Source organism: Merops nubicus, unplaced genomic scaffold, assembly GCF_000691845.1.
Source record: "Merops nubicus isolate BGI_N331 unplaced genomic scaffold, ASM69184v1 scaffold2501, whole genome shotgun sequence".
Classification (NCBI taxonomy): domain Eukaryota; kingdom Metazoa; phylum Chordata; class Aves; order Coraciiformes; family Meropidae; genus Merops; species Merops nubicus.
In genome coordinates this window covers 5,575-20,848 of record NW_008590145.1, presented here as the reverse complement: position 1 = coordinate 20,848, position 15,274 = coordinate 5,575, and the positions used below count along the sequence as shown (strand labels likewise).

The 15,274-nt window shown below is 48.1% G+C and overlaps 1 protein-coding gene across 1 annotated transcript in view; it reads left to right on the top strand.

The window, feature by feature from the left end:
- The window catches only part of LOC103782073 (microtubule cross-linking factor 1-like), a 42,224-nt gene that overhangs the window by 24,056 nt on the left and 2,894 nt on the right, over positions 1-15,274 (top strand). The window contains 6 exon segments of the mRNA XM_008949815.1: positions 1,932-2,099; positions 3,454-3,509; positions 3,511-3,691; positions 7,913-8,200; positions 11,647-11,678; positions 12,761-14,309. Of these exon segments, the coding sequence (XP_008948063.1) occupies positions 1,932-2,099; positions 3,454-3,509; positions 3,511-3,691; positions 7,913-8,200; positions 11,647-11,678; positions 12,761-14,309 (2,274 nt within the window).

Sequence of the window (15,274 nt, the reverse complement as noted above, 5' to 3'; positions counted from 1 at the left end):
CCTGCAGCCCTTTCCCTGCATCAAGCAGAGTTTTGCTGATGAATCAAATGGGTTGGAAAAAGTAGACCACGTTTGTTTGTGTTTTGGGGTTTTTTTTTTCTTTTAAAGAAAAAAGGCACTGTGGTATGTCTGATTAGAGATTACAAAAGTGGGTGAGGCGGGTTCAACAATGCCAAAAATCTGATGAGCCCATGAAAACAGCATAAAAATTGATGTGTGTTTTCATTGAGAAATTAAAGCACGTGGAAATTCATTCCATTTTTACATACACCCATTTATTTGTCTTGTCTACGAAGTCCCCACACTGAGACTTCACTAAAGAGCAGGTTAAGAGGCATGGCAGGAAGCCTCCACTTGGGAAGATGAATAAAAAATAATATCAATTAGACCATCATGCAGGAATTGAGGCAGCTAATTGGAGTTCAGCCTTCCCAAGGAAGCTAATGCCTTCGTGAGAGCTGAGTGATTAAAGGCTGAATTTGTTGAGTAAGCTTTCTCCTTTTCCTGCTCATGCTGGGTCTGCTAATCAAGTCTAATTTCCTTAAAAGTCTTTTCTCTTCAGAATAAGTAGTCAGACACAGTCTCTGGCCACTCCTTGGTCTTTGAGAGGCTCGTTGGGGATATTTGAGAGAGGTTTGGGATAAATAGGTCATGTTAGACATTTTTTCTCTTCTAATTCAATGAGTTCCAAAATCAGTGGGATACCTTTGGTTTTACTGATCCAGAATGAGTCTTCCAAAGCCATTTTTCAGTATCTAAGATAAAAATGACAGGTTTTGCAAGCCTCTGGAGATTTTGCTGTAAGTAAATGCCAAAACTAATTTAAAAAAAAAACAGATAATTAGAGATTTGAGTAAGTCTGGGTGCTGTCTTTCAATACCTGCCAAGATCAGGTGTCACCTCTGGGCCAGGCTTTTAAGTTAATGCCATTCTTGGCTCCTGGCTATCAGAAGAGCACAGACAACATAAGTAATTTTACTTGATGATACAAAAGCATTGAAAATGAATCCCTTTTCTTTATAGGTAGTCTATCAATATTTGAGGTTTGATGCTGAGCAACGACTGGGTGTGTGTGAGACATCCAGCTACCCAACAAACCTCAGGAATGATGCTCCAGCTTTGGTTTACAGTGTTCAAAAAGAAGCTATTACAGATGTCCTCCATGCAGAAAGATGTTTAGTGCCTTTTTCAGGGTGATTTAAGTATCTTTGGCTTTCATGGGTGCTTCAGGACTTCAGCTAATAGGAAGTAGAATCACAGAATTGCAGTATTGTAGAACTTTTTAGGTGGGAAAAGGCCTTTAAAGATCATCAGGTCTTTAAGATCAGCCTAACACTGACAAGTCCACTGTTAAACCATGTCCCTAACCATCACATCTATACATCTTTTAAATATCTCCAGGGGTGGGGACTCCACCACTGCCCTGAGCAGCCTGGGCCAGGCCTGGACAACCCTTTGAAGGAAGAAATTTTTCCTAATGTTCAACTTAAACCTCCATTGGAACAACTTGAGGCCATTTCCTCTTGTACTCTTGCTTGTTCCTTGAAAGAAGAGACCAACAATCTGTCTACAACATCCTTTCAGGGATTTGTAGAGAGCCAGAAGGTCTCCCCTGAGCCTCCTTTTCTCCAGACTAAACAACCCCCAGGTCCCTCAGCTTCTCCTCACCAGACTTGTGCTCTAGGCCCTTCACTGGCATCCTTGCTCTTCTTTGGACAATTCTTTGAGTGTCTCTAGGGATGGTGACTCAACCTCTTCCCTGGGCAGCCTGTGGATGGAGAAGACATCTCTGTTCTTAGTTTCCTCACGCAAAACTTAGCCCAGACACTTCCTCTTCCCCACAGTGAACGTGCTGGTGGTTTTCCTCCTAAAAACAAAGCTGGAGGTTGAAGCCATCCAACGAGAGCAGTTCTTTTGCTTCCTTCTGGCAGGCAAGTGAGAATCGGAAGCTCCTGAAGGCCCTGAAGGGTTTGCTGGATGACTTCCACTCCGAGCTGCGGGAGGAGGAGCGGGAGCGCCAGGGGCTCCAGCAGCAGTACGCCCTGCACAAGGCAGCCTGGGAGGTGGAGATGGCTGAGCTCAAGTGTCACCTCCAACAGGTAACGTCCCCACACGTCCAGCACTGCCTGAGGTGGTTAATGAAATGGGAAACGTGGCACAGACAGGAAAGGGATTATGTTTATCCCAGGGAAAATATGTATTTTACCCTGAAAGGTCCCCTGGAGCCTGAGTTTTGTCTCTTGAGGTGCCTTTTGGATTCCAGTTGTCCCAGTACAACTGCTCAGGTAGGAGGTGCCTTGTCATGAAGGTGAGAATAAAGGAACTGAACCTGTTCTTGCTGTGTTTTCTCAGAAGAGTTGGCTGGAAATGCACCAGTGCAGTACTGAGCCATGCAGGTGTCTGTGTTTATTGGCATTTATAGGAGAAGAAGTGTCTTGGTCACAGGATCATAGAGTGACCTCTGGGGAGGCCGTTGCAGAGACCAGTAAGCTTCACTCCTGACTCCAATGTGAACGTCCCTTTGCTCAGGCAGTTTGGGCTCATTTTCCACCAGGGGATGATGAAGGTGTGGTCTCCAGCAGTCCTGCTGCCTGTCCTTTCTGAGGGCAATTTTAACTTCAGAGGCAGAGATGAGTTTTTGCTGCTTTTCACTCCACCTGCAGAGCCAAGGGATGGAGGTGGATCCCATTTCCCAAAGTCCTGCACAGTTCAATCTGATCTCAGAGCCAACCCTGCTAGAAGCAGGGGGGTGACTGGAGACCTCCTGACACCCCACTGAGCCTGCATTTTCCTAGGAAACTATTACCTTGGGCCAGCTCTTCTGGTCTGGTGGAGCTGAACCCTGAGCATGAAGTGAAGGAGAAAGGAGGGGAGGTAATATCAGCTAGCTGCCCCAGAATTCACTTCAGACAGCAGAACCTGCAGAGATGGGGGGAAGATCTGCTGCTGCTAACACCCTCTTTTGCTGGAAGGTGTGTGGAGCTGGACAATAAGACCATTTTTGAGGGTTGTTCTGGGAAGAGTCTCTTCAGAAGATGAATGATCACTCTTGAGGTTTCGGGTGCACGGAGTAAGACCACAAAAGCAGAGCAGTGGCTGAGGACATTGTCCTGGGGATGGTCTCAAGAGATGATGATGAGATTGAAGCATATCTCCATGTGTCTTTCATTGCTGGTACCCACACTCCCATCAGGAAGATCACAACTGATGCCTTAAGAGCACGAGCTGGTAGAGCTTGAGAAATGATTCATTATGAATTATATATTATTCACTGTCTTGATTTTAAACCTTTTTTTTTTTCCCAGTTGAACATATTTGGTCATTTATTGAGATCCTAAGATTAAGGCTTGCCATAATTTTGCCATTCCCTCCGTGGAGTCAGGTCTTTAACTCACATTTGGTGTCAAGCACAAGAAGTTTTAATGTCCTGGTAACGATTTGTTTTAACGGCAGCTGGAAGGGAAGAGTGAGAACACCTCGGGAGAGACAGGCCTCACTTCTGATGCCAATAAGAGAGGAGCACAAGAAGCTTCTGGCTGAGAGTCACGGAGTGGTGATGGACCTGCGTTGGCAGATCCAGCACCATGAGAAGAACTGGAACCGGGAGAAGGTGGAACTCCTGGAGAGGCTGGACAGAGAGCGGCGAGAGTGGGAGCGCCAGAAGAAGGAGCTGCTCAGGAGGCTGGAGCAGGTGAGGACTCACCTTGCTGGCTGCAGGCATCAGGCATTGCTAGGAGTAGCTTGATTTGGTTGGAGATGTCCCTGTTTATGGTGGGGGGGTTGGACTAGATGACCTTTGGAGGTCCCATCCAGCCCAGACATTTTAGGATTCCACGATCACTATGCTCAGGCCAAGGTCAAGAGCACCAGCACGAGAACAAACTTTGGTTCCTTGGCTACATCAGCGTTTCTCATGCTACAAAACTATTTACAGACACAAGGGACTGCAAGGAAAATGCTGATGATCCCTTTGAAAGACCACTTAGGAGTAATCAACTCCAGGTTAAAGGCCATTTCCTGCCTGGTCTCAGTTCCCCCGGGCAGTCATGGTCCCATCGATTCCTTCTGCCTGAAAGCTTTTGTGCATCTCCTAGTGCTTAAAACACTCAGTCCCACACACAGGGTTATCCAAGGTTTGATTTACAGCTTCCTGCCAAAAAAATTCCATTCATTAGCCCCCAAAAATGTAACTGCTGTGACTGCTCAGTCTCTGCTGAATTATTTTTTCCCTAGCAAAGGAACATGGGGAGCTCTGACCAGTAACAACCAACCATCAATACTAAATATTCAGCACACACCTCTGACCTTGGTTACATGGATTTTGTCCACACCTCTGCCATCATTTGCAGATAACTGCCCCTTTGGTTTCCATGCCTAGCCAGACTTTCCTCTGCTAAGCATCAGAGCCAAATTAAACCTAATGAATTTATTATCCAGCTGGAAGCCACTCGAAAAATGAAATGTTAATATAAGATGTTTTTACTGAATATTGTTCAGCTCTGAGTCATGCATTACAGGAAAAAATAAGAAAACCCAACTGAAATTGTGGATCCTCAATTAACTGAATACTTCCTGTCCTTAAAACATGAGGAATGGAATTGCACCAGATTTGTGCCTGCTCTCTAGGGAACAGTGTGTTTGAGTGAAGCACCAAGGAGCTTCACAGGTTAAACTGGAGTCATAGAATGTTTTGGGTTGGAAGGGACCTTTCAAGCCCATCTAGTCCAACCTCACCACTGAAGGTGTGGCTCTGAGTGGGCAGTGACCAATAGGAAGGTTTTACAGGCCAAGAAAGGTGCTTTTTGAGCTTCTACATTTAAAAATATCAGTAAATAATATCCTGCATTTTTTAATCTCTCGTTTCTCTGAAGGGTTTTGTGTATTCTTCATGCAAGTTGTGGAGCTAGCCCTTAGAATGCAGCCCAACAGTACATCTCACCAGAGAAAACCACCAACACCTATGAGCTAGGAAGGCTTGTGGCAGAGATCTTCACCCAAATCACCTGGTTTCCATGGGTTTAGTGGTAGATGGTGCCAAGTTCTTCACAATTTGAGTAGTATTTTAAAATATTCTCTCTTCCTTGTACCTGTGGGACCTAACCTGGTTAAAACTGCTTTTTTTTCTATTCCCTGGGAATGGGCCACATGGAAGGAAGCAACAGAGAAATCCCTATTAATGTTACCCAGCTTTTAATTCTCTTTAAACCTGACATAACCTCTCTGTGTCATCTTGGGAGAGCCAACAAAATAGCTCTTAATGAGTCCTGGAGCTGATTTCTGTCGTTACTATTCTGAGACCTCTAGGCTTCCACTATATATTTGCTGCCCAACAGAGCTGTCCACAGGATTAGCAATAGATAGAGGAAATAAAAAAGATTCTATAAGCTCATTTCAGAGGGCTGGGTGATCCCAAACAGCATTTGAAATCTTGGCCACCTGCCTGCAAGACTTCATAACTCCATCTCTGCTCGGAATCAAACAATTCCCTGTGTGACAGGAAGCTTCCAAATATTTGTAGGCTTTTTAGCTGACTATCCTCTCTGATTGCAGCCGTGCCCTGCTTTATATGGGAACAATTAGTGTGTCTCTGAGGTCCCTCTCCCCAGGGTTTTGCTGTGTGTACTCCATGTATGGCAATAAGTAGGGGATGAGGAGACTACACCAGGGTGTATGTCTGAAAAACAGAGTCTAATAAGAGATAGCAGACAGGCATGGGCCAAATTTCCTAATAATGGCTTTTTTTTACCTCTCTGCTTCACACAGCTCCTGAATAATCCATGTGTGATAAGAGGGATGCTCACACCAATGTATAAAACATAAATAAAATAGTTTAGATGGTTATGAGAACGCTGCTCACATATAAAACCCACAATGACCTACTTTTTTCAGAGCTCCAATTTGTGGGTTTTTTTTTTCCTTAAGTACCCCCTCACTTTGTTTTCCCTTAGAGAATCTCCCTCCTAAAGCTAATTGTGCACGGGGCATGCTGGCAAATATTTAAACCTCCAAAATCCCCTGTATGAAAATCTGTGTGTTTAAAGGTATAAACACACAGGGACTCAAAATCATCAGTCGCTCTTGAAAAGTTAGGGCAGTATTTCTCACTTGAATCCTCCTCTCAGCTGTCTGAGATCCAGAGGGTGAGCCAGCATCTGTATTGTTTTCTCATAAAGATTCCCAGATTATTTTCCTTATAGGATGGCTGAAAATCTGGAAGGGTTTGCAACAGGGACTCTGTAAGCAGAAAACCTGATTTATTGTTTCTCCTTGCTTTGGGTCTTGCTGGAGAACAGGCTGCAGGATCTCTTGAGATACAGCTTCCACCCCTTACCTTTATAGGATACCTTAAATTAGCTCTTTTTAACTGTTTTCAGATTTTGTCCATCATGAGCAAAACCCTGAAGCTGCATCCCTCTTTCTGGAGACCTCAATCAAGCCAAAAAATCTCTCCCATTTCAGCCCAAGTGCAAATTCAATCCTTTGGGACCCAAAATGTTTTGCTCTACACTAGGCAATACCATGGCTCTTTATTTTTATTCTTTTAACAAGATTCAAATAATCTGTTTTGTAGCTCCTCAGTCTCCAGGCTCCTAGGGAAGGACTTGCATTTGCCAGCCACTTATCTCCACATCAGAGTCCCTTATCAGATTCCTGCTCTCAGTCCCCCTGTTTGAAACCATCACTTCAGCTCTCCCCTGGTACCTGCAGCTAAAGGGGAAGCTGACCACATCATCCAATTTCCAGACAGGCAATTCCACTAGTGGTTCACCCTCTCTTCTCTCAGCTTTAAGAGCTTTGATGGCCCTCCTATGAATATGTATTTCCTTCAGACATGCTCTGTGTGGCTCATCCACCCCTCTGACAATGTTCTGCCCAAACAGTGGACTCTGCACTCTTGCATTAGGGCTGGTCCAGCTAGAAAACAAAGCTTGGGCCTTTTGTTAAGCAGAATTTTCCACCTCTGGCAACAAGTGATGGATGGGAAAGTCCAACCTTTGTCCTGCTGACCAGAAGAATGTGTTTGTTTTGATGCCACCTTTCTTCAGCTTCTGCTTTTATCCCTTCAGGATCTCATGGCAAAAAAAAAATGCTTTTAAATAACAGCCTGGTGTTGATTTGTTTCCTTATCAAATCAGGTGGGAAATGGATGCAGGAATTTGTGTATATATGGACACAATGGGGGGGTGTTTATGTGAACAAGCAAAACTCCACACACACAGAGAATTAGTCACTCCTGCTGCCCTGAGTCATAGAATCATAGAATCCTTTAGGTTGGAAGGGACCTCCAAGATCATCAAGTCAAGTCCAACCACCGAGCCATCAGGGCTCCAAAGTCCTCTGCCAAAACAGATCAGAATCAGAGCCCTGGAGACATCTCCCTTTGCAGAGAGGCCAGTGCAGCAAAGCTGGGGTGGCCCTGGAGCCAGGTGGGGATCTCGTGGTGGCTCCTGGGGAAGGTTCGTGATCCTTGTGGTCCCTTGAACCCTGACAGATTCTGTTTTAGCAGAGGACTTAGTAGTGTTGGCTTGATGGTTGGACTGGATGATCTTAAAGGTCTCTTCCAACCCAAAGACCTCAGCCAAAATAGAATCATAGAATCCTTTAGGTTGGAAGGGACCTCCAAGATCATCAAGTCCAACCATTGAGCCATTAGGGCTCTAAAGTCCTCTGCTAAAACAGATCAGAATCTGTCAGGGTTGGAAGGGACCACAAGGATCCCCCAGTTCCAACCCCTCTGCCATGAGCAGGGACACCTCCCACTAGATCAGGCTGCCCAGAGCCTCCTCCAGCCTGGCCTTAAAGACCCCCAGGGATGGGGCCTCAACCACCTCCCTGGGCAACCCATTCCAGGGTCTCACCACTCTCATGGGGAAGAACTTCTTCCCTTCTCTTCCATTCTCCTTGTCTCCAGCTCCAGCCAGAAGCGAGCCCGCGGAGAGGACCCGCTCTTCTGGGTGAGCAGAAGGAGAGGAACCTCCATCCCTTGACCCTCCAGGGGAACCTTCCCCTGCCCCGTCCCGTGGGGTCGAGGTCCTACTCCGACTCCGACGCCGTCCGCCTGGAGGAACGCTCCTTGTCCAAGCTGAAGGAGAGCGACCGGTGCAGCGCCACGGAGAACCTCTTCCTGGAGTCCCTGTCCCTGGACTCCCCCGAGGAGCCCCGTGAGCAGCGGGAGAAGTTCTTCACCGGGCTGGCAGAAGTATGTGCTCCTCTGCTTCTCTTGAGACTTTGTCCTCTCTTACCTCAACGTCCCTCCTGTAGGAAGGGGGATGTTGGGTCACTAACAGTTCCCCGGTAGGAAATGTGGTGTGGACAAGATTAGATTCCTTCTTATGAGCTCATCAGACCAGTGTCAACCCCCTGAGAAACTTTGGTTAGATGTTAGGAAAAAGTTCTTCAGTAGGAGGGTGATAGACCACTGGAATAGGGTGCCCAGAGAGGTGGTGGAGGCCCAGCATTGGGGATATTCAAGATCAGGCTGGATGAAGCTCTGAGTAACTTGATCCAATTGGAGATGTCCCTGCTGATGGCAGGGGGGTTGGACTAGGTGATCTCTGGAGGTCCCTTCCAGCCCAGACCTTCTATGATTCTGTAAAAGTCCCAAAGATTACCTCACCTGGTGGCCATTCATGTTCTGTATGATACTTCTGTTTAGAATCATAGAATCCTTTAGGTTGGAAGGGACCTCCAAGATCATCAAGTCCAACCATTGAGCCATTAGGGCTCTAAAGTCCTCTGCTAAAACAGATCAGAATCTGTCAGGGCTGGAAGGGACCACAAGGATCCCCCAGTTCCAACCCCTCTGCCATGAGCAGGGACACCTCCCACTAGATCAGGCTGCCCAGAGCCTCCTCCAGCCTGGCCTTAAAGACCCCCAGGGACGGGGCCTCAACCACCTCCCTGGGCAACCCACAGCATAGTGGTTTAGAAGATGTTAAATCTCTTCCAGTTGTAAGTCAATACATAGATATGAGGAGACATGGACTCCATTTCATTAGTAAACCAGCAAGTGCTAGAGAGGCACTTCCTAGGATCATAGAGTGGTTTGGGTTGGAAGGGACATTTAAAGGTCATCTAGTCCTGCAGGAACTTCTGGATGGTCCATTGTGGTTGATTTCTAAGTGAAATGAGATATTAAAAAAGATGTTATTCTTCCTCAGCAAAGTACCCACCCTTAGATCCCACCACAAAGCTCTAGAGATGCAGAACACCAAGAGAAGCAGTTGGGCCACAGTGCATGTAGGCTGTGTCCTGCTAAAACCTGCACCACCATGGGCTTGTTTCCACCAGCTCCAGGTCTTCCCTTCATTTAGATGATCTCTAAAGGTCTCCTCCAACCAAAACTATGCTGTGATTGTGTTTCAACTTGTGCTGAATACTGGTTTGGGGAAGCAGAAGCTTCCCAGTCAAAGAGGTAGTATGCTGTGATTGTGTTTCAACTTGTGCCCTTGAGCACGTGAATACTGGTTTGGGGAAACAGAAGCTTCTGTGTACCCTGGCTTGAAAATTGGACCACCCTGGGAAAGAGCTTTTTCACAGCTCAGATCTCAAGCTCCCTGCAGGATGAGGTTCATGGGTGAGCCTTCACTCACTCATGGCTCACATGCCTGTGAAAATTTGACCCAAGAGTTTTTTTTGAGGTGTAAAACATTGTTACTCAACTGAAGGACTGGGGAAGAAAGTTCTTTGAGAGGAAGAAGAGGAAAAAAAGATTGAGAGGTGAGAAATGTGACCACCCTCCTGACATTTTAAGCCCCTGCAGGTACCTCTGTGTTCCAGTTAAATGTTCCCAAGTGCCATAAATGTGCAGCTGGCAGTGGGGGAGCCCAGATTTCTTATTTTTTAGCTTTTATTTCACACAGAGCCAAGTGCTCAGTGAAGAACGTTGGCACCAGTGTCCAGGTTCTATGTTGGGTGTTTAATTTGATTTTCTTTCCTTCAAATTCAGACTGATATTTAAGAAAGGAGAGCTCCCTTCCCTTTTCTTTTTTTCAGATACCAGCAAAATTTGGTCCTTGGTGATATCTGCCTAGCTTCTTGCCTTCACAGCATGCTTTAGTCAAAGTCATGGCCCTGCAGAGGGTTTGCTCAAGCAAGACTGATGGGAGCTTCCTGAAGAGCTGAACTGAGGGTGCAGAGAGGCAGCTGCAGCCTGCTGCTCCTCCTCTCCACTCGTTGCCTTTGTGATACAACTGGAAGTCAATCATAGAATCATTTAGGTTGAAAAAGATCTGTAAGATCAAGTCCAACCATCCCCCAGCACTGCCAGGTCCCCACTGCCCCGTGTCCCTCACACCACATCTCCACAGCTTGGAAACCCCTCCAGGGGTGGGGACTCCACCACTGCCCTGGGCAGCCTGGCACAGCTCTGGACACTCTTTTGGTCAAGAAATTGTTCCTAGCACCCAACTTAAACCTCCTCTGGTGCATCTTGGGGCCATTTCCTCTTGTCCTGTCCCTTGTTCCTTGGGAGCAGAGCCCGACCCCCCCCTGGCTCCAGGCTCCTGTCAGGAGCTGTGCAGAGCCAGAAGGTCTCCCCTGAGCCTCCTTTGCTCCAGGCTCAGCACCCCCAGCTCCCTCATACACCCATCACAACCTTCATCATTGCTCTTCTTTGGACAACCCTTGAGCACCTCCAAAGAAGGGCAAAGAACCTGGTGAAGGGTCTAGAATCCAGCCTTCAGCCTCATTCTCCATTCAGTTAGATCAGATTTACTCTACACTAACTCCTCTGAAGCCACTTACACTGCTCCAGGCTTACACCAGAGTGAATTCAAGGAGGATCTGTTTATTCCTATTTTTCCCCCAACTCTGGATCAATACCAGACAGGTACTCACTGAGTTAAGTGGTGCTCTCTTTGAGTAGCCCCAATTTGAAATACAATTCTGTGTTGGCAATGTTCTTGATGTCATGAGGTTGAATAAAATAGTCCTTTTTTTTTCCCTCAGCACATTTTGTATTCCCTGCAGTTTATCAGAAATAGAAACAAACAGTTTAACTAAGAACTGTAGAGCAATTGCTTCAGAATATCTGTTAAAAACCCCCAAACTCATTAAGGAAGTTGTCTCAGGGAAATAATTGCCATAAAAACCTCTTAATGCCCTTACAGGCTGTAGGTAATTCCTGTTATCCAACAAGGAATGGTCTTCCCACACATTTAATAGAGCTTCTTTAATGAGGCTTCAACTGGTGCCCTTGGTTGGTTCCTGGAGAACATAGAATGAAATTTTACCTCAAAGAACCTTGATTTCTCTCTCATTTCAGCACAGCTAGGTCTGGCAGAAAGCAGATTACCTCCATGGAACAGATTCTCTCACAGATATAGAGACCAAACCAAGATGGAAGAAAAAGCCACGTGCAGCTTACTTCCATTTGTGATTGCATGGGGCTATGGAAGTTCTAGATCTGGCAAAGAGACCTTCCCTCAGCAGTTGTTGTCCTGGTGGGATGGCCCATTCTGCTGCTGATGTGCCAAGGGAAGAATATTCCCACTGGCAACTTAAGATTCCTCACCAGAGGGAAAATCAGACACTTGTTAGAGGTGACCATACCTGGTGCAGATAATGAATGCCAAAGTGCCCCCAATTTAATGCCACCAAGAGGTTCAGGGAGAACTTAACCTGCTTGTTTCTGTTTTTCTTCAGGAGGAAGAAACACACAAAGGAAATCTTCAAAGGTGAGTAAAACCCAACCAATATTCAGCTGCTGGAGCTCTCTGGTGCCCAAACCACAGACCTGGGGCATAGCCCTGCCACCTCCTAGGCACCCTGAGGGCCAGATTAATGGATTTACCCAGGGATTAATTTGTCTCAATATGCTTCTGTTCCACTGATACAATTATTTTGGTTGGAAGAGACCTTTAAGATCATCAAGTCCAACCATTAACCCAGGACTACCAGGTCCCCACTGCCCCGTGTCCCTCACCCCACATCTCCACAGCTTGGAAACCCCTCCAGGGGTGGGGACTCCACCACTGCCCTGGGCAGCCTGGCACAGCCCTGGGCAACCCTCAAGGGGAAGGAATTCTTCCTGATGTCCAACCTAAACCTCCCCTGGTGCAACTTGAGGCTGTTTCCCATTGTCTTATCACTTGTTGCTTGGGAGAAGAGACCAACCCCCACCTCACTACAGCCTCCTTTCAGTAATGAGATCTTTCCTGATAACACCATTCATTTATATTTGTAAGTAGTCCCATTTTGAAATGCATCTTACTGCTCCCTATTTCAGGCATTTCCCAAGCAGGAACCCATGAGAGAGCAGTGAAGGAAGGACCATGAATAAACCACTTGGTGCTTTTAATGACACATCAGGAACGTTTGTGTTCCACAGCTATTTTAAAGCTAGCAAAAGGGAACTTGAATCATAGAATCCTTTAGGTTGGAAGGGACCTCCAAGATCATCAAGTCCAACCATTGAGCCATTAGGGCTCCAAAGTCCTCTGCTAAAACAGATCAGAATCTGTCAGGGCTGGAAGGGACCACAAGGATCCCCCAGTTCCAACCCCTCTGCCATGAGCAGGGACACCTCCCACTAGATCAGGCTGCCCAGAGCCTCCTCCAGCCTGGCCTTAAAGACCCCCAGGGATGGGGCCTCAACCCCCTCCCTGGGCAACCCATGCCAGGGTCTCACCACTCTCCTGGGGAAGAACTTCTTCCTCATGTCCAGCCTGAATGAAAGAGAGGGATAAAGTATTTTTATATATAAGCAGATAGTGAAAGTTGGGCCTCCTGAGTGACTGTCTGTTCCCCTCCTCTCCAGGGCGATGTCCGTTTCTTCCATGTCAGAATTCCAGCGCCTGATGGATATTTCTCCATTTCTACCAGAGAAAAACTTGCCTTTGTCCAGCAGCAAAGATGACATAACCCCTCCCCTGTCTCCTGATGATCTGAAATACATCGAAGAGTTCAACAAAAACTGGGATTACAGTAACCCCAGGAACCACGGCGGGGCCACCGAGAAGCCTGCGGAAGGCTGGGCAGAAAGGACAGAGATAGGGAAAGCTGGGAACGAGCCTCCTCCAGACCCTTTCCAGGCATCATCGTGGTACCTCACCACCAGTGTCACCATGACCACGAACACCATGACCAGCCCGGAGCACTGCCAGAAGCAGCCAATGAGGAATCATGGTGGCCCTGAGAAGATGGGAGTCCGGGTCTTCCACAGCCCGCCGGTCGTCCGCAGGTTTGATAACTCGGTGATGGCTGGTGGTGAAGGGAAGAGCCAGGTGGAGCCAGACTTCCTCTTTTCCATGACCAAAGCCATGGGGAACGTGGCCGAGACAAAAGGCGCCTCCTCGGATAGGTTTGGGAGGTGGTCTTGTGACCTGGCCAAACACCACAAGGATTTTCTAGAGAGCGGCCTTCACCCCATCGAGCGTCCCCTTTGCACGACCGTGGGCTTCGCCTCGCCCTTGCACAGCCTGGAGATGTCCAAAAACATGAGTGATGACATGAAGGAGGTGGCCTTCTCCGTGCGCAACGCCATCCGCTCCAACTCGGGCTCGGCGGAGCCCCAGTTCAAGGACACGGCCTGTCAGACCAACGGGGTGAGGACAACAGGGACTCAAACCACCCAGACCATCAGCGTGGGCCTGCAGACCGACACCCTGCGCAACATCACCAGCAGCCCCCACAAGTGTCTGACCCCCAAGGGGGGCTCCACGCCCGTCTCCTCCCCATCCAGGAGCCTCAGGAGCAGGCAGGTGACCCCCGTCATCGAGAAGGTCCAGGCGAAGTTCGAACGCACGTGCTGCTCCCCCAAATATGGTTCTCCAAAGCTCCAGAGGAAGCCCCTTCCCAAACCAGAGCAGCCCAGTAACCGGGCCGGGCCCGGCACGCCTCAGAAGGGCTTCAGTGAGTCTGCCTGGGCTAGATCCACCACCACCAGGGAGAGCCCCGTCCACACCACCATCAACGACGGCCTCTCCAGCTTGTTCAACATCATCGACCACAGCCCCATCTTTCACGAGACCTTCCAAAAATGCCCCAGGTCCAGGTCAGCAGAGCCCAGGGCGGAGCCGGGCCCGGTGCAGGAGCCCTGTCCCAACGCCCGCGGCAGGTCGCCCAGTCCCCTCCGACTGGGCCCAGAGACCCAAAAGGAAGAAGGGACTGAGGTGACGAGCATCAGGCAGGACTTATCTGCTCCTCCAGGGTACACGCTCACCGAAAACGCTGCCAGGATCTTGAATAAGAAACTTTTGGAGCATGCCTTAAAGGAAGAGAGGCGGCTACCTTCACACAGCCCACCCAACCTTAGCCATGACAACAGCACAGGAGAAATTGTCAAAGTAGATCCAGGGTCCATAGAGGTAATGAGTTTGTTTGTTTTCCCCCCCGTAGCTAAATGCACCCTTCTTTGAACACAGGAGTCACGAGCTCTCCTGCAGTCCTAGGGGGTACTAAGAGTGATGTAGTCCTGGCATGGAACCACCAGCAAGTCCCAGTCATGAAACTCTTGGATTAGGCACTGGAGGACTCATGAAAGGATTGAGGGTCTATCCTGACAGCTTACAGGGGCTTGAAAGCATCAGAAGAGCTTTATCCTTTACAGGATAAAGGTGCCTTTGGAGGGTAAAAATAGTTCTCCCCTGAACACCTGGGGTAAGGGATTTCTGTCACACAACACACCACGTCTCACAGATGGGTTGGGGACTCCAGGTTGGAGTAAATCTCTTGTGCTGGATGGAAAGGTAGATGTTTCTCCTACACAAGGATGGGTGTTCACGAGTCTGGGTGAAAAGCAGTCTCTGCAATACCCTGAAGCAAAACTTCAGGGCCTTCAGCACATCTTTTCTGGGTGTCTCTGGTGAAGTTTGGCCCAGGTCTGTGTGATTCAAAGGCAGGACTGCTGCTGAATCACAGAAGGAAAAAAAGGGGGGAAAAAAAAGATGTTCAACTAGTCTAAGCACATCCCTACCTAGTGTTTCAGAACTCTTCACTGTATTTCACTCCTAACAGTCATCATCTGTCTCAGCAGAGATGCTCACTCAGGTATCAGGGGTCAGACTCCCAGGTACAGTGATGCCCAAGAGCAATCAACACAAAAGAGGGTGTCTTCTGCTGACCACTTGCCCAATACAGAATGAGACCATCATTAACAGACAGCCCAGCAGCCAAAATCCTCCCCCCACTCCCACCTCACCCCCCAGAGACCCAAAGGGCCAGAGCCCAGAGGAGGAACAAGTCCCTGCACTCCCCCACCACAGGGGACATGGAGAAGGGAGCAGCCAGGGGAGGAGCCAAGCCAGGGGAGAGGGGAGCAGCCAGGCGAGGC